The sequence below is a fragment of the Cryptomeria japonica genome, chromosome 4 (assembly GCF_030272615.1).
Source record: "Cryptomeria japonica chromosome 4, Sugi_1.0, whole genome shotgun sequence".
Taxonomy (NCBI): Eukaryota; Viridiplantae; Streptophyta; class Pinopsida; order Cupressales; family Cupressaceae; genus Cryptomeria; species Cryptomeria japonica.
The window spans coordinates 765382806-765408641 of NC_081408.1; the positions used below are offsets into that span (position 1 = coordinate 765382806).

The window sequence follows — 25836 nt, forward strand, 5'->3', positions numbered from 1 at the left end:
CACTAAAATAATTTGACATGATTGTTGAGCCCATTATCAATCATTAAAGAAATTTTGAGTGAGGAAAAAGACTTAAATAAAATAAAATAACAAACAGGTGAAAAAATCAGCTTTAATACATCTCTAACTAATTTAATTAAAACAAAAAATATTTATCATTGATAGATTTCAAAATTCTATGTGAAAAAAGGCGTTAGAAAATAAAAAGATATTATCTCGATTAACTTAATCTTATGAAAGAGCTTTACATTATATTGTAAACTAGTCAAGCATTCAATCTTTTTTCCTAAAATAAAATAAAATTCTTAATTCCAACGTCTAATTTATGGGGCCAAAACATTTTTGGCCCGACCGTGGGTTTAACTTTTTGCGTGAGTTCCCTGCCTATTTATCACAGGACACAAATTTTTGTTTATCTTCTAAAACCCTTAAAAACCCCACAAAATCTTTATCCGCTGTTTTAGCATCTCACGCCTCTGAATCTTTTCAATACTTACAGATAAACTCGATGGCAGCTCGTTACGGATCATCTTCATTTGCAAGGACTGCCCGGTCTGCATTTAATTCTTTCAGGAATTCTTCGTCTTCTTACTCTGCATCACAATCTCCTAGAACTCCTCGCGGAGCAAGAAATGTATTTGAAAATGGTAGCCCAAGCATGAACAGGCGAAGGCTCGCAGAAACATTGATACCTCTACACAATGTGGTTGCTTCTGCAAAACTCGTGAGCCACTTAAGTGTCAGCTCCCGCAGTTGCCGGACACTCTGTTCAGGTACCCACATCATTTTTCAGATTATAGCTTTGCTAACTCTATTGAACTTTCACTTAATATATAGTGAGAGAGAGACATTCAAATCTTTGGAACCTGATATAACTATGCAGTTTATCCCAGAATAACTTTGCATTTTGATAAACTACGAGCGAAATATCCACATATACATTTGATTCCACAAGAACATTGTTATTTGATAAACTGGCAGTAAAACCCATACAAATACAGTTAGTTTTTAAAAATGAAAAATTCTCGGGTGCTTCCCTTTTCCCAAATATCGAGAAAAAGAAATCATTAGGGCGAATCAACTTCAATTGAAATTGAGAGATTTGTTTTTGAACTAAAAACAATCTCTAGGACTGCGTAAGTTGTTTACGTTTATACGTTTGTGGCACTCTCTGTTGAACCCATGAATGCTTCAACTGTTCCTTGATGATGTTTCTAGTAGAAACACCTAAAACTTAGGAATATAAATAACTTATGCAGCCAACCCTAGAAAATTATTGCAAATAAATACACTACAAACAAACCTCTTTTGAATCCAAAGCAATTGTTTTTCTTTCAGAATATATTGTGCACTCCCTATTTGTACATAAATGTTTCTACAAGTGATTTCAGTTTAATATATATTTTAAATACTATTTCAGTTTTTTATATAATTTTTTTTTTCAAACTAATAATCACCAATAAACAAAATGTTTAAATACCTCCTAATTTGCAAAAATGAAAATACTCATAATTTATTGATTTGTCAAATGTCAATACACAACAAGAATTGCAATCAATATTTAATAATCTTCATGTTGCTCTTCATGAAAAGCATCAAAGTCAACATTTGGTTCAATTTCATTTGAACCACAATGAGCTACAATGCCACTTCTGCTAGCCATGTCATATGTAGAAGCTGCCTCATCTGAAGAGGTTTTTGGCAAGTTGTGCAACAGTAATATCTAAGTCAACACACTCAAGAATTAGATCCCAATGTCTCATCACCCCCTCATTGTAATCAAGTTTCTTATGTGACAAGAAATCCCAATAACTAGTAGGGGTCTAGGAGTGGAGACCCTAATTGAGTTGAGGGGCAAATGCCCTCATGGGGCTCTAGGAGCAATGCCCCTTGTGGGGGTTAAAAGTAGCACCCCACAGATGGGTTTGGATATAGTGCCCCCTTATGGGGTTTGGGGTAGTACCCCTAGCGTGTTCCTTAGTTCGATGCAAGGTGGGTTAAGGGGCAAAGCCCTTACTACCAACTCAAATTAAGGCATTTGAAACCACATAATATGTCATGTTGCACATCATTTTCACAATTTTATCACTTAAGAGTGAAATCAGGCATCTGACAGTTTTTTTGTTTAAAAAATGTTAAAAACATTTTTTTTGGGGTGGCCCTTGGGTTCTCTTGGGCACCTCAGGTTCCTTGGCAGGACCCGAGGGAAACCTAGTGAATAAGCAGCGTCAGACTTGACTGATACAGGTACCATGGGGTTCCTAAGGGACTGGGTAACATAGCTATTAGATAAATGATCTAAATCTGTAGATGCCAAAGAAAGGGAGATGATTTGCCACTTTGATTTAGAGCCATAGAGATAATTTTAGTTACTAGACCATACAATATTTAGACATAAGGTTATTCCAGTAGGTAAATGTGTATAAATGGCGAATTTCCCTTATGCAGTAACCTTGTGCTTGCCTAACACAATCTAGCGGTTTCTTTTCTCTCAAATTCATCCAGTACTTGCATTTGGTTCATATTTTGAAATGCTGTTGCATGCATTAGATTGGATAATTTACTCAATTTCAGCACTTAAACATATCTTTTGATGGTTTGAACCTTGGGCCTGCATTTGGAAGCCCCGTATTTATACCTCTTGAGCTCATCACACTCGTGAAGGCTTGAATTAATATTTCTTCTATGACATACACATTAAATCAGTTTTGCTATTGGAAATAAAACCTATTAGTCGAATTACCCATCTTTCATTTGTATGTTTGAAAATCTTAAAATCTAGGTTGGATACATTTTCTAATTTGGATTGCATTCGTAAGGTAATGTCCCTTCTTAAAATGCCCTAGTTTTCTCCAGATTATAATTCTTAGTTATTTAAGGAGGGTTAAGAGAGGGAGTACCTTTAACCCTTTAATAGGAGAACCCTGCAATAATGTTAGTCGATAATCTAATAATTATATATAAGTGATTAATTACAAACATACTAAGTAAAGAAAGAACCGATCATGATAAAATAAGAGAAGGCTAACTATGTTTCATAAGACAGAGAGCTAACTATGATTAATAAAGTAAAGTAGAAAGACTATGAAGTAAAGAAAAGCTAGATAAATGTAAATGTAAAGATCAGAATCATAGATCGTAATTAGAAGAATCTGAACAAGTGAGTTAGGAGGGATGACTCAATAGATTGTTTTCAACAACCATTCTCCCTCAACCATTACTTGATATGGTGTCCTAATCGCCTTTCTCCCTCAATCAAGTCATACTTGGTGGGGTGTCCTAATAACCGTTCTCCCTTACTCGAGTCACCTTCTCCTACTCGTACGAATGATCATCATTATCATCATGATAGAGGAGATGAAGATTGTCTAAATTGGGTGTCCTAAGTCTAACACTCCTAAGCCCAAAGGCAGAGCACCTTCGCCCCCCTTTGGCCTCATGTGGACTCTGCCATACATATGAGGTGGCGTGCTTAGAGGTGATCCTTAACACTGTTCTCCCTATTGCAATCATTCATCTTCTACAATTTCTGATAATAATCAAGCCAGAATATATATATTTCTGATAATAATCAAGCCAGAATATATATATATATATATATATGTTTTTGATTTCTTTCCTTTATATCTCTCAATTTGAGGGAGGGGTCACACCTCTTCATCATATATGCCCTTTGGCAAGAGACACACCCTTTCACAATTAGCACCCTTTGAAAGAGTGCAACTCTTCATTATATCTGCCCTTTGAAAGGAACACAACCTCTCATGATCAGAACTGCACTTCTTATTTAAATCAGACCTGAACTTCTGATTCACAAAATTATCTCCTCTCAAATGAGGTTCTCTTCTCCCTTTTATATCCCATGTTTGAGGGAGTCACAACTTTTCATTCCATGTCTTTTGACCATTCATTAACTTTAATCAAATTTAATTATATTTGATTATATTTTAATTTATTTATTTTTTATTTTTTATTTTTATTGTTTTGTATTTTAATCTTATTATTATTATTATTATTTATTATTAAATTATATTTCAAACTGGGGACATTACAAGTAACCTAGGGGTGAACAATTCTAGCATTCCTTGCTACGTCCATGATTATATAAATAAAAAGAAACAGGGACTGCAATGCAAAATGAGACAACTAAACAAAGAAATAAAATAACAGGAAAGACCAAAGTAGCATTCTATTTACATAGGATTGACCTAGCAAATCGAGTGTAAATATAATTCAATTACTTTGATTTAAAATGGAAAAATGTAGGAACCCTGCATGTTCTAACTCTCCTAAAATACTATTGTTGTTGTGTTTTTGGATTTTCAAGGTTTTTGAACAATTTTAAAGCATAAAATAACACATGCCAGGCAAGAATTGCACATAAAAACAAGTAGAAATAAAATTGAGAGCAACTACAACTATATTATGAATAAGATCCCTTCTACAATAAATCCTATTGCTAATTGCATACCCGTGGGTCCTTAGCTTATTTTAAATGAAAATTTGGTGTTTGCCAACCAAAACTGGGAAACTGACCAAAAAGGCAGTACAAGTCCAGGAAATGATTTCTCTGAGCTAGAAAGTAGGTAGAATAGCTTGAAAGGACTAGGTGTTGGGAATTGTGCATTCAGAATGCACTTTGGGTAGGCATTCCAGCCTCCCAAGCAAAACGCCTCTTTTTTGGAGCTCCACGTGCCAACCAAATTGGTACAACCAGCAATGAATCCTGTACAACTGGTTATTGAACTGCAAGAATGCTGCTAATGTGGCTTCTAAATTGTATTGCCTCATTCCTTATTCCAAATCTGCAAATAACTAGCACAAATAACCTTTGATGAAGCACCTGAAAACTTCTGTGTGAAGCCCTCTCAATTTGCAATAATTCAGCTGATCTTTCTTAGTCTCAGAATCACAAATCCATGAAGAATGAATGTTCTTTAATTGCAAACCCTCTGAAACCCTTGTCTTAGACAATCCACAGAGAAAATAACAAGCAATGTCAAATAATCAATAATAGAGTTTGAATTGCTTCCAATTTCCTTATAACCCCCAAATGGCACGATTTTCACTAAGTACGCTCAAATGCATTTTAAATACATTAAAATGTATCTAATTCACTTTGCATAGTTTGATATTCAACTTGGGCGCTTGTTTATGTGTCTTTTGTACACGACCAAACACAGAATAAAATACCTAAGGGTACCTTATCCTCTCTTGAACAAAGTTTCCCGACTGCTGAAGATCTCGCCGAAGGATCAGTCGGAGTAACTCCAAGGTTCTGATATGCAGGTTCTCTACGTGTGGATAAGCTCTTTACGGTACGATGTGATTTTGCTGGAATCACAAGGGGACTTACATTCGATGACCTGAACGTCTGATTTGCTGGAATCACAAGTCCTATTTACTAACTGGAAGATAAAGAAATGGCAAAAGATACAAGGTTCAAGAAGTCTACTCTAAGACCTAGAATGTGAGAAGACGGATGAATGACTAGGTGGAGTCCTACTGGGTTGGGTCTCACCATCAGGTTGAACAATTCAACACCAACTTAGTGCGATCTTCTAAGGGATGTTTCAAATATGTCCAAATCGTACACCATCAGATACTAATCACCATTCAAGATAATGCGTGAACAACAGAGGTGTTATGACTCGGGATTAAGCTTGTTCTATGCTAGTTGACCACGCAAGGCGCTCTTACAGTCAGCAAAAGGTTAGTGGTTTGGACTAGGTGGATTCCACGCGAGTGCATTCAATAACTTCTTTCATTCAATTTAATTATCTATCATCTAAAATGAAGATTCAACAAGAGACCATGCATATTGCAAAGAAACAACACACTTCACCATAACTTCAATGAAAATGGAGTTTGTTTACAATCAATGCTAACAATTTCTTGCCTTGTCCCCCTAATCTACTCTAATTGCTATTCTATCAGCTGACTATTCACTATTTCTAACTATTCACCCACTATTAACTATTAACCTTTACAAATGAGGAGCCAGGGCTTTATATAGAGAACCCTTTACAAACAAATGGCTCTGATTGACTTAAAACCAATGGCTAGGATTACAAGATAGAAACGCTAATTAGGGTTTGTTACAACAAACTTCCTTAGCCAATTAGAAAATTACATTTCAGGAGTGAGGACCAATAAGAAGCAGGGGTAGGTACATCGAAGTTTGTGTAGCCTCCGGTAAATTAGGTACATTGAATCTGGTCATGCTGAGGTGGACCAATCCGACTGGAAGAATGATGATTGGGATGCCACCTTGTCTAACGCTTGTGACTTGGTTGATCCTCTTCAGTCTTTTGACATGATGAATGATGTACTTCCTTTGTTTGACTAGGCTTCCTTATTGTCAAGTCTTTCTTCTTTGGTAGCACACCTCCACCTGGAAGTGCTGGCAAAGCCCTTTCTTTGTCATCTTGTGAAAGAATGAAGTCTTGAGGTTAACTCGAACTCCTTGAACACCCCTAGTCTTCCAATGCTTCAAAGCATCTCAAGTCCTCCCTTTTTGCATGTGGAATGTCCTTGATGATGATGGACTGGAAGAGGTCGTCCTTGCCCTGGCCTGGTCTTCTTCCATCTGCAAAACCAACCAAAAGGTGATTAAGGACACATAATGAATTCATCCTAACATAGCATTTCCTACCTTAAATCATCAACAAGAAGACATTTAAAATGAAGTTTACTCAAAATTCTCCCCAGGGACAGGCCCTATAAGAATTTCGCTCTGGACCCTTTGGAAGGGTCAGGAGCGAAATTTGACAAAGTTGCTCAATCAGACCTCATTTTCAACATTACTTCACGAAGATCAAGTCATTCACCTCCAAAATTGCCAAGGAATAGGTTTTGCTCAAGGACCTAGGCAAAATATTAGACCACTTAGGAATTTCGCTCTGGACCCTCTGGAAGGGTCAGGAGCGAAATTCTTGTTTAGGCTCAAGTTCTATCACTTCTCCACTCCAAAATGTCTTCCAAGGCAAGCATACACCAGTCTTCTCTCCACCAAGGCCTGGGAATCCATCTCTTGACCTTCATCATGAGCAAATTAGGTGAAATTGAGAATTTCGCTCTGGACCCTTTGGAAGGGCCAGGAGCGAAATTCAAGTTCTAGACTTATTTCTTTACTTCCTTCACTTCAATTCACCTTACAAGGCAAGAATACCTCACTCCACCTTCAACCATGCCATAGGTATCAAAGTTTTAGCTTCACTCAAGGAGAAAATGGGTGGTTTGAAGAATTTCGCTTTGGACCCTTTGGACCCTTTGGAAGGGTCAAGAGCGAAATTCATTCCTTGCTTGTTTTCTCTTGCTTAGCTCCGTTCTTCTCACTTTGTTCCCCCTTGACTCTCCCTTTGGATTCATCTCTCAACCTGACAACACTTGCTTGAACCCCAAAATGGCTAGAAAGGAGAATTCGCTAAAAAACATGGCCAGGGACAGGACCTATCCAGGATTTCGCTCTGGACCCTTTGGAAGGGTCAGGAGCGAAATTCTTGTCCTAGCCTAAAATCTTCATTTTTGGTGGATTTGTAGATCCACACTTAGCTTGACACAAAAATAAAAGGAAAAGGTGGATTTTAGGAATTTCGCTCTGGACCCTTTGGAAGGGTCATGAGCGAAATTCACCTTCTTGAGTCTTATTTCATCATTTTTCCACTTCAATTCACCTCAAAGGTCAAGGAAACGTTACTCCATTCCTCTCTAGGCCAAAAAAAACCAAAAGTTTGACTTGCTTTGAAGGGGAAATAGGTGATCTTAGGAAGGGTCCAGAGCGAAATTCTAGTTTTTGCTCAATTCCTTCACATTTATTGATCACTAGCAACTCAAAGTCATTCCTAAGGATAAATCCAATCCTATCTCACCCTGACCCACACTTGACTTGGCACAAAACTGGGAGAAAAGAGTGGTTTTGTGGAATTTCGCTCTGGACCATTTGGAAGGGTCAAGAGCGAAATTTACTTTCTAGGCTTGATATTTCATCTTTTCAACTCCAATCTTCTTCGCAAGGCAAATATACACCACTCCATTTGCATCCACGCCATAAGAACCAAGGTCTTGACCTTATCTAAGGAGAAAATGGGTGTTTTCAAGAATTTTGCTCTGGACCCTTTGGAAGGGTCAGGAGTGAAATTCAAGTTTTAGGCTAAAATTCTTCATCTCCTCCACCTTAAGTCACTCCCTAAGGCAAAAAACATGTCAAACACTTCCCAACATGCCTTAGAAACTAAGAACTTGGTCATAACAAAGAGCAAAGTGGAGGAAAAGTGGATTTCGCTCTGGACCCTTTGGAAGGGTTAGGAGCGAAATTCCTACTTGGGCTCATTTCTCACCTTTTTCCTCCCTTTCTTGGCTTGAATATGACTTCTTAGGCCTCCTCCTACCATCATCAAGTAAAATTGCTCTCAAGGTGGCATTTATTTCAAGGCCTAAGTGAGAAAATAAGGTCATTCAAGAATTTCGTTCTGGACCCTTTGGAAGGGTCAGGAGCGAAATTCATATTTAGGCTCAAATCTTGACTTCATTTCTCACATTTCTTCATCCAAACAAGTGTTTTGCCCTCAATAATGCCTGGGAATGAGTTAGTTCTAAGTTTGGGTCAAAGTAGAATGTCTTATGGAGAATTTCGCTCTGGACCCTTTGGAAGGGTCGAGCGAAATTGAAATTCGCTTTAGACCCTTTGGAAGGGTCAGGAGCGAAATTTGACATTTTGGTCTCTCTGTCAGGATTCATGTATGGAATATAACATTTAAGTATAAGAAACATTTCCTTATATCTTTCTTCTTTCTTATACTTTAAGTTATATTCCATATATACTGTCAAGATGTTTGAGAGCGGTTTCAGACCTCCGGGAGTTACAATGCAAAATCTAGTTTTTGGAGGATTCTTCAATTTTCCAGACTTAGTCAAATTTCAGGATCAGGATGGCATTCCAGACTTAGCCAAATTTCAGGGCATTTGAAGATCAGGATGACATTCCAGACTTCATCACTCACCAACTTGACCTAACTCAGACCTTCAAAGATGATATTCACTCACCAAGCTTCATTGACCTCTTGAAACTCAAACAAGACACTATTAGCAACAAGAGCAAAACTAGGCCTAAGGGACACTTTCAAAGAAATCTTGACTTGGAGCACCTGCTGACTCTCCTTGGCTCAAGCAGAGCCTACCATCCTAGTGATCCCTTTGGCAACACTCAGCATGCAAAGGCTAATAGAACAAAACCCTAAAAGACCTAGAAAACAAACCCGAGAAGGCAAAAAGTAGGGGTCCCCATTTGCAATGGGGCGATGTGTGAATACGTCACAACAACGCCCAAAATCATTTAAGTGATTTAATAGAAATCACTTTATAATATTAAGTGGCTTTTTAATTTAATAAAGTCACTTTATGACTTTATAATTACCATATAAGTTAATTAAATAACTTAGCCACTAGAATATTAATATCTCCTTCATTATTCAGTCTTTTGACGTGTCGTCTGAAGCTGGAGTCAATACTAAATAACCCCCATGTAGGTGCCCTGACTAAAAATAACACAACTGCTAGATTGACTTACTAAAAATAGTAAGTCCCTCAACTAAGCCCACACACCAACTGCTAAGGCCCTGGAACCAGTGTTCCACGAGGACGTGTCCCCCCCCCCCCCTTTTTGTCCGTGTCTCCTAGACGGGGGGACGGGGACGTGATGTCCCCCGCTGTCCCGCCACTGCCACCCAAGTGCCGCCGGAGACGGGGAGACGTCTCCGCGTCTCCCAGATAGACATGGAGACGCCTCCACGTCTCCTTGGGAGACGTTTGGGTGTCTCCCCGTCCTTCAAGAGACGTGCAGACGTCTCTCAAGGGACGGGGAGGTGCCCAAATGTCTCCTGTCGCCTCCACGTATATGCAATGTTTAAAATTAAAATTTTAAAAAAAGTGACTTTTTAAGTTTTTTGGGGGTTAAGGGATAACTCTAATTGGACATGGGCCAATAGAAAAATAACACCCAACGCCTTTAGAAAATAATAAAAGTATTTTTTGCCTCGTGGGGCACTGCCCCTCGACCCCGCCCTGGAACGCGCAAGGGGTGTTGCCCCTTGACCCTAACTTGGGGGCAACCCCCGTTGAAAAATATAGGGGGAAACAACACCAATAGAAGTAGGAAAAATCTAACCTCTGAGTCTGATTAGGCTCCATATAACAACACAACTTAGAAATCTTAGTAATTGGTATTTAGATTTAGTATTTCAAATTTCCTATAGTCTCATTTGAAAATGTAATTCTTATACTGTAATATTGTCATACATCTTTTCAAAACCAGTTTTTCAAGTACTATATATATATGTATAACTATATCAGCACCACCACCCCGCCACCCCCCCGCTGTCCCCAAACTTAGGCCCTTGGTCTCCCCGTCCCGGAAACGCGTCCCCGCGTCCCCCCTTCCCCAACTCCCGTGGAACACTGCCTAGAACTGAATCCAAGACTGAACTGAAGAAGTGAAACTACCACTGAGACTCTCTATCTAGAACATGTTAGCCTACAAGAGTCAAAATAATAGGCTAATCCCTCGAACTCTAATGCTCACGAAAATGGGGACATTACAAAAAAACCTAGCAATTCAAAAAGTGCTGAAATATTTGTAAATTTATTGATTATTTGTTTGTTTTTTATTTATGTCAAATATAATATGTAGAAAGTGTTTACTGTTTTGTTTGATAAAATGAATACATGAATTAATAATAGAGATGACAATACATAATAGATACAAGAGTAAAATATCTTTATTTGCCCATGAAATATTACAATAGAAGACCAGAGATGGTCAATGAAGGATTAGAGTTGATCGACTAGATTAGTTGCCTTCCTTAACAATATACTATCTATTTAAAAGACCCAACGATTGCCGAGAGGAACACAACCGTCAACTAACCGATGCTTATTACTACTCGAAGCCGACAAACAACTAATACAGTCAAATAATCAATATTATCAAAACATGATATAGATATTGTACATCGACCACATCATCTACCCCCCCCCAAAAAAATTGTTTCCAAACAACAAGTAAACATCAAATAATATTAGGGAAGACTACTGATGATATTGTACATGAACTTAGAAGTGTACCTTGCCAACTCGGACCATAAAAGCTCTTGGCAAATCAAATGAGTACAATGGGGGTTTGGGGGCAATGCCCCCAGTGGGGTCAAAGGGTAGTGCCCCTTGTAGGGGTTTGGGGGCATTATCCCTAGCAAGTTTGAGGGGCAACGTCCAAATTAAGACCTTCAAAACCACACAAATCTTCATGGTGCACATCATTTTCATGATTTTTTAAAAGCAAAAACAATGTTGACAAAGCCAAAAATAGAGATTTGGAGTGTTTAACCAATGTATGCAAATAATGCTTTGGGTTGACTTCTTTCCATAGAAGAGTTATTATAATTGACTAGCAAAATGTATGACTATTGATGTTGAAGCCAAAACCTATTGTTGTATACTGATGGAGTTTGAAGTTGTAATTGATTGAGCTATATAAGAAGGGAATGAGAAAGATGTATGATGCATATTGATGTTGAATGTTGTATGATGCTGATTGATGTTGAATGTCGTACGACACCACCAAGGGATGGCCGTACATTGCAAGGTGATGGAGACTGTATGATGCAAGAGAAGAGTGGCTATACAATGCAGGAAGGGGAAGGTCGTACAACGAAGACAAGGAAGAGCCGTATGCAAGTAGATGATATGTTGCAGAAAATTGTTGGAGCTATAGGGTATAAGTAATGGTTTAGGTTGTATGATGTATTTGCGTGTCATGTTGAGTGTTGTCATACCATGTCATATCAGTTGAGGCTGTTGTACGATGTGAAGAGGCTGAGGTTGTGTTGTGACATATTCACACATCGCCCCATTACAAATGGGACCCCTACTTTTTTTGCTTTCTAGGGTTTGCTTTCTAGGCGTTTAGGGTTTGTCTGTTAGCCTTTGCATTTTGAGTGTCGCTAGGGGATCAATAGGATGGTAGGCTTTGCTTGAGCCAGGGGAGTCAGCAGGTGCCCCAGAATTAGGGTTTCTTTGAGAGTCTTCTTTAGGGCCTGGTTTTGCTCTTGTTGGTAATTGTGTCTGGCTTTGTGTGTGAGTCTTGATGTGTTCTTGCCTTGAGAAGTGTTTTGAAAAGTGAGGATCTTGTCCAAAAATAGGAATTTCGCTCCTGACCCTTCCAAAGGGTCCAGAGCGAAATTCTTCATAAGCCTCATTTTCTCCCTTGTTTTGGATACCAACCTTGTTCCATGGGCGAATTTGGGAAGGAAATAACATGTCTCTGCCTTTTGAGGTGATGGAACGTAGAAATGTGAAGGATTTTGGCCAAGATTAGGAATTTCGCTCCTGACCCTTCCAAAGGGTCCAGAGCGAAATTCACTATAATCCTCATTTACTACCTTGAATGGGCTTAAAACTTGGTTCCTCAAGTGGAAAACAATCTATATTTGCCTCTAGGAGAAGATTGAAGTTTGAAAAATGGGCAATTAAAGCCTAAATCAAGATTTTCGCTCCTGACCCTTCCAAAGGGTCCAGAGCGAAAATCAACCTAAGACTCATTTCTGGCCTTATTTGACCAAATTTTGATTTGCAAGGCATTTTGAAGGGAAGAGTAGACATGTTTGGACATTGGAAATGTTTGGAAGCTTTGAAAAAATGAAGGATTCTAGCCAAGAAGGTGAATTTCGCACCTGACCCTTCCAAAGGGTCCAGAGCGAAATTCCTTGCAAGCCTATTCTTAAGACCTTACCTCTTGAGGTGATTTTGAGTTGGAAAAAGGAAGAATCAAGCCCAAATCATGATTTTCGCTCCTGACCCTTCCAAAGGGTCCAGAGCGAAAATCTCTCTAAGACACATTTCGTGCCTTATTTGGCCAAAATTTGATGTCCAAGGCATGATGAGATGAAGTATGAACATGTTGAAATCCTTGGAGATGATTAGAAGATTGTGGAAATGAAGAATTCTAGCCAGGAAAGGAAATTTCGCTCCTGACCCTTCCAAAGGGTCCAGGGCGAAATTCCTTATAAACCTACCTTTTGACCTTTCTTGGACATGAAATCTTATTCCTAGGGCGATGAAGGACGAAATCCTACCTTGCAAAGAAGTTTCAAGTTTAGAAAATGATGATTTTGGGTCAAAAATGAAAATTTCGCTCCTGACCCTTCCAAAGGGTCCAGAGCGAATTTTCTCAAAACCTCTTTTGCTATCAAGTTTTTTGCTAGGTTAAGTGTGGGATGAAGCAAAATCAAGAAGAGCATGCCCTTAAGAATGACTTTAAGTTGTTAAAGACCATGACTGATGAAGGAATTGAGCCTAGACAAGATTTTTGCTCTTGACCCTTCCAAAGGGTCCAGGGCGAAAATCCTTAAAAACATTGTTTTTTCAAAATTTTGGGCAAGGCCAAGCTAGGACAAGGGTGTGAGAAGGCATTTGGAGTGCCTTAGAATGAATTTTGGTTGCCAAGAATACAAAATTGAAAGCCTAATGAAAATTTCGCTCCTGACCCTTCCAAAGGGTCCAGAGCGAAATTTCTAAAATTCCCCTTTTTCCTTGCAACTCAAGATAAGATTTTGGTTTTTATACCATGGGAAGGAGAAAGACAAGATGTTCTATGCCTTGGAAGTGATTTGAAGTTGGAAGGATGGCAAAATAGCCCTAAAACAAGATTTCTGCTCCCGACCCTTACAAAGGGTCCAGAGTGAAAATCCTAAAATCTACCTATTCCTTTCAAATTTATGCTAAGCTATGCCTAGACCAAGGTAAAAGATGCCCTTGTGATTGCCCTTAAGTCGATGGTTGTCTCCAGAAGTGATGATTTTAGGCTAGAAGAGGAAATTCGCTCCTGACCCTTCCAAAGGGTCTAGGGCGAAAATCCTTCAATCACCTATTTTGCCTTGCAAAATCAAGATAAACTTGGGTTGGATGAGAGAAGAAAAGTGTTTCCTTGCCTTGTGAGGTGGATTGAAGTTGAAATGATGAAAAAAATGAGTTACAAACAAGAAATTCGCTCCTGACCCTTCCAAAGGGTCCAGAGCGAAAAACACTAAAACCATCCTTTTCTCCAAATTTTGTGCTAAGTTAGGCCTAGACTAGGGTGAGAAAAACTATTTGGAATGCCTTGGAAAGATGTTTGACCATCAAAAGTGTGAATTTTGAGCTAAAGTTGGAATTTCGCTCCTAACCCTTCCAAAGGGTCTAGGGCAAAATTCTTATAGGGTCTGTTCCTGGAGAAATTCTTGGGCAAGTTTCATGTTGATATCTTTTCGTTGATGATTTAAGTTGAAAATGCTGTGTTGAAATGAATTTATCATGTGTCCTTAATCATCTTTTTGTTTGTCTTGCAGTTAAAAGGCGACCTTCTCCAGCCCAGCATCATCAAGGACGGCCTTCTCTGGTCTAGCATCATCAGGGACGACCTCTTCCAGTCTAGCATTCGAAGGAAAGGTACACCATCCATCCTACACATCGAAGACAAAGGAAGTTAAAGCAAGGGTTCGTTGAAGAAGCAGACAGTTTCAGAAGAGTTAATTAAAGCTAGCTTCTCAGCAACATCAAATTGAATATCTACCAAGTTACAAGTGTCAGACAAGGTGGCATCCCAGTCATCACTCCTCCAGTCAGATTGGTCCACCTCAGCGTGTCCAGATTCAATGTACTTGACTCATGGGAGATGGCACAAACTTTGATGTATCTACCCCAACTATCCATTGGTCGAATATTCCAAAGAAGACATGTGTCCAAATAATGCAATTATTTCATTGGTCAGAATTAAGTTTGTTGTAATTTTTCATTGTAAAATCTCGAGCATTGATCTCAAATTGATCTAAGCCATTGAATTGTATTGTGGGCACTATATAAGCCCTGGCTCCTCATTTGTAAAGGCTGATAGTTAGTCAATAATAGCTAATAGTTAATAGTTAGTAATAGAGGCCAGAATAGTAGAATAGCAATTAGAGTAGATTAAGAAGAGAAGGCAAGATATTGTTGCCTTAATTGTAAAGACTTCTTTTCATTGAAGATATGGTGGAATATGTTGTTTCTTTGCAATATGCATGGTCTCTTGTTGAAACTTCATTTTTTATGATAGATGATTAGATTGAGTGAAGAAAATTGTTGAATGCACCTGTGTGGAATCTGTCTAGTCCATACCACTAGCCTCTTACTGATGGTAAGTACGCCCTGCGTGGTCAACTGGCATAAAATGAGCTTAATCTTAAGTCGTTACATGTCTATTGTTCATGCATTATCTTGAATGGTGATCATTGTCAGATGGTGTACGATTTGAACGTATTGGAAGCATCCCTTAGAAGATCGCACTGAGTTGGTGTTGAATTGTTCAACCTGATGGTGAGACCCAGCCCAGTAGGACTCCACCTAGTCATTCATCCATCTTCTCGCATCCTAGATAGTAGAGTAGACTTCCTGAACCCTGCATCTTTTGCCATTTGTTTGTCTTCCAGTTAGTGAAATCCTGTGATTCTAGCAAATCAGACGTTTAGGTCGTCAAGTGTAAGTCCCCTTGTGATTCCAGCAAAAATCACATCATACCACAAAGAGCTTATCCACGAGTAGAGATCCTACATAACAGGAACCTTGAAGCTTCTCTGATTGATCCTTTTGCGATATCTTCAGCATTCGGGAGCTTTATTCAAGAGAGGATAAGGTACCTTTAGGTATTTGATTTTGCGTTTCGTCGTGTACAAAATACACATCAACAGGTTGTCATATGGTATATAAATTACTCTCTTTTGCTTGTTTTATGATGTGCAAGACCTGCTGCCTTTCTCCTTTTTGTATTATATGACAAGATATTGGCTGTACCTGTGTCACTGCATTCACCGAATTTCTGGCTTGAAGTTCGGAATTCGGCGAATCTTAAAAAAAAAAAAAAAATCGATAAAATTCACCAAGAATTCTTACGGCAAAATAAAATCGTTTGTGCCCAGCTATCGCTAGGGCAAAATGATGTAGTTTGTTGCTAGCTGCCGCTGCGTGAGCCCCTACCCAGCCTGCCTTCTCCCTTGCGCTCGCAGTGCACTGCCGGTTTTTTGTTTTTCGTTGTAAAAGAGAACTTAGGAAATTTTCATTAATAATGTAACTTCAAGCATTACGTTTTAATGTTATTTTAAGAAATTTTCTTTCGACCATATTAATGTTCGTAACCTCTAGGTAAAAGTTGAAGTGATATTCTCTTTTACTCAGGAAAATGTGAACGTAAACGCTTTTACTTGACCAAGATTAATGTTATTTAAATATTCTTTTAGTTATTAATATTAAATATATTTAGATTTATTTATTGTTTTATAATTTTAATTTATATTAAATTTTCATTAAAAATTTAATATTTAGTATATTTAATTTATTATTATTTTAATTTATTCTTAATATGTTTATAATGCTTTCAAATCTATTTTACAATCTTAAACTATTTTGATATATTAGACATTATTTATATTTAATTTTTTTTTTATATAAGGTGAATTTAATGGCGATTTTTTTTTTGAATTTTTTGCCTTCGTCGAATTTGATCCGAATTTTATGGTTGACAAACTCGAATTCGAACGCGGTGACTTAGGGCTGTACTATGTGAACAGAGAATAGCTGCTGTACTATATAGTCAGACCTTTTAATGTGGTTGGGCTTTTTAATGTAGTCGGGACTTTTATGTAATCAGGCTTTCTAATCGGGCCTTTTTTGTAATTGGTTCTTATATTCGAGCGTTATATGTAATCAAGCATGTAGTTGAACATTTTAACGCATTCAAACATGTGTTTGGGCATTTTAATATTTTCTCCTTCGTTTAATAAATTTACATTTTCAATATAATATTTTTTTCCTTTTTTGTTCCAATATTTCCTTAGTTTCTAATTTTCTTTTTCTTTTCTTGTAAATTTCGTGTGAAGTTGATTTGACCTGACAAGTATTTATGCACTCTAGGTTGAATATTTTGCTCTTAATACTCTGAGATGTACCATCAGTAATTTTGCATTCTTTTACAAAATTCGATACTTCTACTGCAATTGTCATCTTTTGTCACCCATAGACTATGCCCTGCACATGTAAGCTGTCCAACTTTTCAAAATCATTTTTCATCTGTCGCTCTTCATTGAGAGTCAGCTTCAAGAAATTTACATGTCAACGAAAATACGTCATAGTCCTCCATTTTATAGTGAAATAGGCCATGGAGAGATTTTTTTCATTGCCTGAACATGACCGTAACTCTAAAATTCCTTCGTCATTTAGTTCCATTTGACCTTGATTCTTCCTCCATTCTTTTTCAAAGTCCGAATTTGATGAATCCAAGGAGGTTGCTTTCTCATTGATTACTTGGTTTTTCAATTTGATTATATATTTCTGACCCTTGTTCTCAGTGGAAAGTGTATTCTTTTTCCAATTGTGAATTGCTACCAGCCAACCTCGACCCAATAATGCATTGTATACTTTTTTCCATAATGAAATGACCACAAAGTTCAACAAAAATGCTTGGGTTCCAACAATTACCTTTTGTCCTATTAAAACTCTAAGTACCTTAATACCTTGCTGATCTGCACCTACCAGTTAAAAAGTTGGGGGCCAAATGGTTGACTTGTTGGGTTTCTCCAAGTGTGTTCTGGAAGTCATTTTGTGCTAGACCCACCATCAACAATTGTATTGGTGAGGTTCCTTCCTAGAGATTCCTTCCAAGGATCTCCATGTTCACCACTATTGGTTTCTTTGTCGTGGTGACTGTGAGTAACATTGGATCAATCACTTGGTCGCCTAATAGTGGAGGTTCTAATATTGGATATTCATTTTTACCAGATTTCAATTGGGCCATAGCATGCAACATCTCACTCTCCCTCGGTACAATAGCATTTTGAAGTTTAGGAATATTTTGTAATAAACCCACTACTTTAAATGGTACGGTAGCTTGAAGTACTTGCCTTGTAATATTTTTGTAATTGATTTGTTATCATATTTGCTTTTGCATTGGAGAGGCGGTGTTCATAATCCATAACACTCTCCACTTTGGCCTTTCCTTCATTGAGCCTTTCTTTTTCTATATGTGGGTTTGGGTACATAGCTTTCTTTGCTCGGCCATCAATCAGGTTTGTTAGCACCTTCCAATTTTGGAAATTTTTGCAAGCATTAAGTGTTGATTTTGGTCTAATAATCTTTTCATTGATGCCGAAAGGATATGTACTTGAGGCACAGAGTTGATGGGCACAGGCAGAGTAGACAGTGCGTGCACAGAAGAAACAACTATGCGTATAAAGGCTTTGACTATTTATCCCACATTGGTCACATAGTGGTGGTGTCAAGTCTTTATATAGACTGTTGAGTATGAGTTAAGTGTGCAACGTCACATATGCTTTTTGCCCTTACTTTGGAGTGCGTCATGAAGACATTAACCGGCAAGTGCAAGATCGCAACGATCAATTCAAACCGACAGTAAAGGCTGCGAAGTTGTGATGGACGGTTAGACGCAGGGTTGCAACTGTCAAGATAGACCGCCACGGTGGGGTCCAATGTTGCGATATAACCATAAATGGTCACAGTAGCTACTACACCATATCCTCACGACTTGGAGATAACCGTGGAATATTAGACCATGATGTGGCGAGAGATTGCCATGTGTTATCTCGAGGCTCACAAAGATAGAAGGAGTGAAGGAATCGCAGGTTTGCAACCATCATGGTAAGTGGTTGAGGCAAGCTGCGATTTGGTGATGTAGCTGTATGCAGTCACAAAAAATGTTAATCGCATCTTCGTGGCTTGGAGTTAGTTTGCAAAGTTGCGAGGAGCTGCCACGTGTCATGTGGGGACCGGTGAATGAAAAGTCAAGATATCAAATCGCATAGTAGTAGCAGCCAAGTTGAACCGTCAGTTAACCTTGCGATGCTGCGATGAACCATTGAAGGTTATTAAAATGTCAAGGCGCATCATCGTAGCGATCAAAGCTAGCATTTTTTGTGGCCTGTGAGCTTGCGATATGCTAACACGTGTCCAATTCGATTAATTAGGATGACGGTGGAACTTGTGAGTTGTCCACGACAGCGGTTGATATTCGGTCAAAAGGGGTTTGAATTCCGCTGGTGACTGTCGATATTTTTGATCATTGGACGAGATTTAAATTTTTGCTCTTGATCGTTTACACTATCCAGACCCACATTAACACTTGTAATTGGCATAACTGTGTCGACACAGGGAATTGAATCAGATTGTATTTTGATATGCAGCTGAAGAATATTAAATCTTGATCAGGTGGCTGATTTATGACATTCTCAGAGAATTTTAATTTGAAATCTCTCTGTTCAATGCATCTTTCAAAAGAGATTTGGCAAGTTGCTCTTCGTGCGTATGCATTCAATAAGCCTGCAAAGTTATCTGATTCTCTAGAGTGATAAGCAAGTCTATGCAAAGAAAAAACGAGCTGTAGATTATCAACAACTACTACCAGTTGCAAAAAGAAGAATGAGAATGTCTGTCTTTGATAGAAGATTTAAAAGATTGTTTATTTTGCACTGTCAGGCGGTCACCTAATATATTTGAAACTGTAAAATGCCTGAAGCTTGTTGCATCCTCATTTTTCTATTAGAGGATAATCAAGGCCTTATTTCTTCTTCTTCTTCTTCTTCTTCGACAGAGAGACGATATTATTAGTTTTGATAAAGAAGCTTGTGTATTCATTCACCAAGGGTGAATAATATACTATAGAGTTCATAGTTTTGCAATACAATATTGTAATCTAGTCCCATGTCCTAGTTGCAGTAATTTTGCAAAGGATATGTGCAAGTACTTTGCAAATATACAAACATCTTGAAATCCAACAAAATGATTTCTAAGTTTTTTTTTTTACTTGTTATCCAGAATCTTATGTGAATCAATAAAATTAAGGATTTTTGGTTCACATATCTACATTGCGTTGTTGAGTTTGAATAGGTTTCAGCTTCTTCTAAAGTAGAAGATTAAATTTGCTAACTCTATTCAAAGGTATTCTATGTAGAGGACAAGTAATGAGTTGTAACTTGGAGATTCATTTCATGCTATAATTGATATTAGGTATCAGCTATACTAGACAGGAGATGATGCAGAGTCTGTATATTCTATATTGTAATAATGGTTCATCTAGCCCAATGGACAAGGCACCGATCATGGAATTGTATTAATTAACTATGGCAAAAAGAAAATTTCATCAAACAATTTAATTGCTGTATTATTTTATGATTTTCATTTTGAAGCAGATAGGATAGCTAGTTCTCATTGTGATTAGAATTTGTATAAGGGTGAAAGTCACATCCTGAAGGTTTAAAGTTTACTAAATCACTTAATAGGTTGAGAACATATCTGTTGCAGCATCAAATAAGTCTGAACATATCAATGCTGCCATTGTAAGGGACACCCCCCCTAGGTCTTACAAAGCCTAAAGTATAGAGAGAGCGACTAGTTCCTTATCCCTAGTCATTACTTTGTCAGTTGGGCCACTGATCCAAAACCTTGAAGATTGAAATTGGCCTCTCATAGAAGAATTTTGGAGTAATTAGTTGGAAACACCAACAAGGTTGTTGCTGACCTTTTGCTTTGGACAACTAGTGTCTGCATGGTCTTTAGGTCCACACCATTTGCACAATAATTGCACTTTGTGTTGCTTGTTCTAGCAGTCTCTCGCAAAGTGTTCCCATTCACTACATTGTCAATATTGTATGATAGGGTATTCTTTGGAGTCATATTGTATTTGATTTCGCGCTCCTTGTTGATTTCAATAACCGCTTGGAGATGTATTTTGTGGCTTTGATAGAGTGGACTGCTCTCCCTATGTAAAGAGTTCTTGTGTACTCCTAGTCTTTAAATTGTATGGACACTCCTTTATTGAATGACCCATAACTTGGAAAATCTCACAAAAGATCTCTCTATGACAATTACTTTTTGTGTGCCCCTCAATTTTGCACTTAGTACACCATAGTTGATTACTTCCTTTGTTGGTTTCTTGCTTCGTCTTCAATTCTTTCATCATTTGGAGCATGTCCCGCTGGAGTGCTTGTTTACTGATCCATTGTCACTATTGTCATTCGAGCTTCCATTGCCCTTCGTTTTTCTTCTACTACACGAGGATATTTTATCTTCACTTTTTACATCCATTGCTTGATTGTACGCTTCAAAATAGGATGAGGGTAGTACTGCTCTCATTTTTTTTTCTTATTGACAAAAGTAGACCTTCAATGAATCACCACTTTTTTAGATCATAAATTGGTTATGTTTCCAATTTTATCAGCAATTCTTTAAGTGTCTGATTATAAGCTCATACGTTTTCGTGCTTACCTTGTTTTGTATTGTATATTTCATTATCATCATGAAGCAATTTAAATTCTTCTTCAAAGTCCTTTAATCTCTCCCATGTGTTTTGGTAGGCTTGGTAAATTTCTGTATACCAGTCTATCAATCACTACACCTCGCAAGGTGGCTGGAAAAGATCGTAGCCAAACTGCTTTATCATCTTGCCCATTTGCTATCCAGATTGTTTCACAAGTCTTATAATGCTATACAAGATCCTTTGATCCGTTGCCTGTAAATTTGGGCAATTTTTTGCTTTTCTTCACAATGGCTTAACATGATTTTATTTAGGTGCAAACCTAGTGCTTGAAATCTGCTTGCTAGGGATTTTGATTTGAATGTTTTGGTGCTTCTCTCACACTCTTGGCCACATAGGAATCCTCAACTCTTCTCTCGACTTCAGCGTTCCATGCACTTGTTTCACCTTAAGATTTTCTTTTACACACCCTTGGCTCAGCTTCTTCTCCTTTGATTGGCAACCATTCAACGCCCCAAAGGTTGCTCTTGTACAATTCTGTGAAGGAATGTGACTTGATCTCCCAACTTCCCTTGTCTAGAGGAGGTTGTCTGAATTTTCAACTTGATTGGGTTTGTAGGAAGGGCTCTGATTTGGAAATCATGCAATTGTATTTTCCTCAAGTTTTTCTCATAATCTTCTCCTTCATTCCCTTTGGTCTATGATCCTTAAAGATCACCCGATCTCATGGTCTTGACCACCTTGTGGCCTATTCTCGCCTTTATTGGGATCTAAGGGCATGAATCACTCAAATCTGACCCGATTTCTTTCAAGGCAATGACACCAAATGTTTATTGCTCTATGGGATAAAATGAATACATGAATTAATAATAGAGATGCCAATGTATACCAGATAAGGAGTAAAATATATCTTTATTTGCACATGAAATTATTACAAAAGAAGACCAGAGATGGTCAGCCAAGGATTAGAGTTGATCTGACTAGATCATATCACTTTCTTTGACAATACACAATCTAGACCCAAGGGTTGCCAAGAGGAACACAACCGTCAACCAACCAACTCTTACAACTATCCAAAGCCGACAAACAAGTAATGCATAGTTGGATAACCAATATTATCAGAACCTAATAATAGTCACTGTACACTGACTACAAAAAGAGAAACAAACATAAGACAAAGATAAAGAATTTGTTCAGTATTGCTAATTACTCTCAAATTCTCAATCAAGTTTAAAATCCCAAGATTTAAATGAAAAAATGAAGTGTAATTGAAGAACTCAGGGTTTAAAGGCAAATGGGGCAGCTATTTTCCTATTTTCTTCAAATAACTGCAGGTGTTTCCCTAAAAAGCTGGGTTGGTGAAAGAACCAACTAGCTGGTCTAAATCAGCACAGCCCCAGCATGGGCCCCATTTAACTGTGTCTTACTTGGGTAATTCTACTGTGGGAAAGACAAATTTTAGTGTGAAACTTGTTATAGAAAAGTTTGAACCAAAAAGCCAGAGAGAGTGAGGGACAGCTCCTTCCATTTTCCTCTGTTGTGACCATTTTACAACATCACCCCATCTGAGATGAGGACCCCCTCTTCTTTTGCTTCCAGCAGTAGTAGTCAGTCGATCAAGTGGTTAGCGTCTCGATATTAGGCTCCAAAATGAAGATTCCCTTTGTCTAAGAGAATTGCCAATCTTAGTAGCTAAAGACAAAACTCATAGTTGAGAGGTATGTAAGAAAGATTGGAACTATTGATATCTCTTAGCTTAGGTCAATTAGGATTTGAAGAGAACACGAGGAATGAAAATGAAGGATTGTTTCAACTATGTTGAGATGTCAAAGTTTCAATGCAAATGAACCTCTGATGGTCGATTCAATGAAGAAGGTTTTGACAACAAAAGATGAAGTATTGAATGATGTAATGACCAATTTCCCTTAGAGATTAAAATTTGGTGAACTTAGTTTCAAAATCTTGACAAAACTTTTGTATTGGTGAACTTAGTTTCAAAATCTTGACAAAACTTTGGGATACAAATGTTGCAAAGGTCTCTAAATTGGCCAATTCACTAATGGATAGTTTCAAAATCTTGACAAAACTTTGGGATACAAATGTTGCAAAGGTCTCTAAATTGGCCGATTCACTAATGGATTGCAAAACTAGTTAATTTAGTCGATCATAGTTTTGGTTTGCAAAGGAACCTAAGATGGTTGATCAAGTGGAAAGTTGCAAAGCTAGATGATTTGGCTGATCCAAGTTATAAATTGCAAAGGTCCCCAAGTTGGCCGATCAATTCATGGTTTGTAAAACAAGTCAATGTGGCCAATCACACCATGAGATGCAAAGGTGGCTTGAAAATCCGCCCAAGTGTTGAGTTGCAAAGGTACTTCAAAAAGCCGCCTAAGTGAATATTGCAAAGGTGCCTTAAAATGCTGCCTCCAACCAAAACTTGCAAAGGTCCCTTAAAAATCCGCCCAAGTGGATAACTTGCAAAGGTGCCTCCAAAAGCTGCTTCAAGTAAATGTTGCAAAGGTCCCTTCAAAAGCCGCCCTCAATCCAAAGTTGCAAAGGTGCCTCAATTGGCCGATAAGACCAAATGATGCAAAGGTTGTTCAAATTTCCGCCAAGATTGCTCAATCGCAAAGGATAACCAAAAGGCCAAAATGATGATCAAAATGAAGAAGTCGGCTTTCCAAGATGAGTGCTCACCAAATAAAGAACAAATTAAAATATTTTTCTTTTTTTAAAGATGCAAGTCGGCCTATGGGAGGGAGAAGTGAAAAGACACATCTCTAGCCCTCAATGCCTATATAAGAGAGTATGTTTGTTCATTTCAAGACATCATTCAAGGCAATCTATAATATTCTACTCTGCGAATTCAAAAGCCTAGCATCAAAGAAGAATTCAATTCTGATTTAAATCTCTAAACCTATGATTTTGAAGGGCGAATTTATCCATATTAGCGATTTTGACAGCAGATTTTGATCATTTCATTGATCAATACACATTTTCAAGTAAGACATGATTGACTTGAAGAGTTTCATTCTGACTTAGGAACATTTTCAGTTCAGTTTGAAAGCAGCCTGGGCAAAGATTGGTGAAAATCTGTATACCATCACATCTACATCTGCATATAAAAGGTGAAATAAGATCAAATCAGACCTTGACATTTGGCAAATCGACATTTGTAAGATTCTTTTATTACCAAAACCACTTTTACAAACCCTAAGATTTTGATAATTTGCTTTAAAGGTTTGGAAATCTTAGTTCTTTCTCATTTCCAGTTCTGAGTTTTTATTGAAGAGCTGTAGCTTTCAAGTTTTAACAAAAGTTTTTGTTTGCTTTAGCAAAGGTAAGATAAGTTCTGATCAGGTTGAAGATCAATAGCACTCTTATCTATCACATCTCATTCCTCAAAACTACAAAAACCACATCTATTTGGTGACAAAATTGTCTTGTTTGCAGGCCAATGACTGAAGCAAAGACACGAGGAAACAAGAGGCAAGTCCAAATGAGGAATGAATTCAAAGACACACTCTTTGAAACTAAACTCACCTCCAAATGGCGAAAGATCGGTGACACCAACTCCGGGCACATTGATATGGAAGATTTTCTAGATTGAGTGTTTGGTAGAGGCAAATACACCACTTCGGAGGTGGCAAAGAAACTCACAAGGAATGACATTGCTCACATTGCAAGCTTCCCACCAGCAGTACAATGTAGCGAATTGGTTCTGGAATGTGTAAAGCATTATGACTCAGAGAGGAGGATTATAGTAGCACCAGATGGAAGCAAATTAGCATACCTCGCGGAGCCATCTATAGCTGAAGTGTTCATTGTGCCTACATACGACAAACTGATTTACAAGAGTAAGGATGATGCATTAGTACTATAGCAAAGCAAACCAGAGATATGCGATGACATCCTCAACAAGGATTGGATCCTAGAACCATGGAGTAGTCATGAGAGATTAGCCAAGAAGACGCCCCTCAAATCAGATTTCAAGGACTGGCCGAGCTTGTAATGATGCTAAACAGAGTTATGGGATCCCCACAAATTGCATCCTACGAACCTTGGATGTGGTACTACATAGAGGAAGTGACTAAAGGTGTTAACATAATCAATTGAGCCAAGATAGTGAGCGATAATCTACATGAGCAATTGAAGAATGTAGAACAAACTAACTCATTTTATATGAGTTCATATTTAATCTACATTTTGGCAAGATTTGGGAAGTACAAAGGTTTGAATTGTAGAGCATCTGTTGGACCAGCAGAAGGACTAATGCTCTCATATGATGGCTATCCACAGTTGCACTTGAACAATAGTGTTGCTCATTTCAGAAGGGTGAATGATGCATTCACCATGCATATTGTGAGAACATTGCAAGGGGCACTCATATTAGACTATCTAAAGAGTCAATGAAGCTGATAAAGAAGTATGGGTGTTGGTATACTGTTGTGACGTATTCACACATCGCCCCATTGCAAATGGGGACCCCTACTTTTTTTGCTTTCTAGAGTTAG

The 25836-nt window shown here is 38.0% G+C and overlaps 1 protein-coding gene across 1 annotated transcript in view; it reads left to right on the forward strand.

The window, feature by feature from the left end:
* Nucleotides 1-355: 355 nt before the first annotated feature.
* LOC131061636 (uncharacterized) overlaps nucleotides 356-25836 on the forward strand; it is a 55454-nt gene continuing 29973 nt past the window's right edge. The window contains exon 1 of the mRNA XM_057995426.2: nucleotides 356-773. Coding sequence (XP_057851409.2) covers nucleotides 509-773 — 265 coding nt within the window. The 5' untranslated portion in view covers nucleotides 356-508. The remainder of the gene's footprint in view (nucleotides 774-25836) is intronic.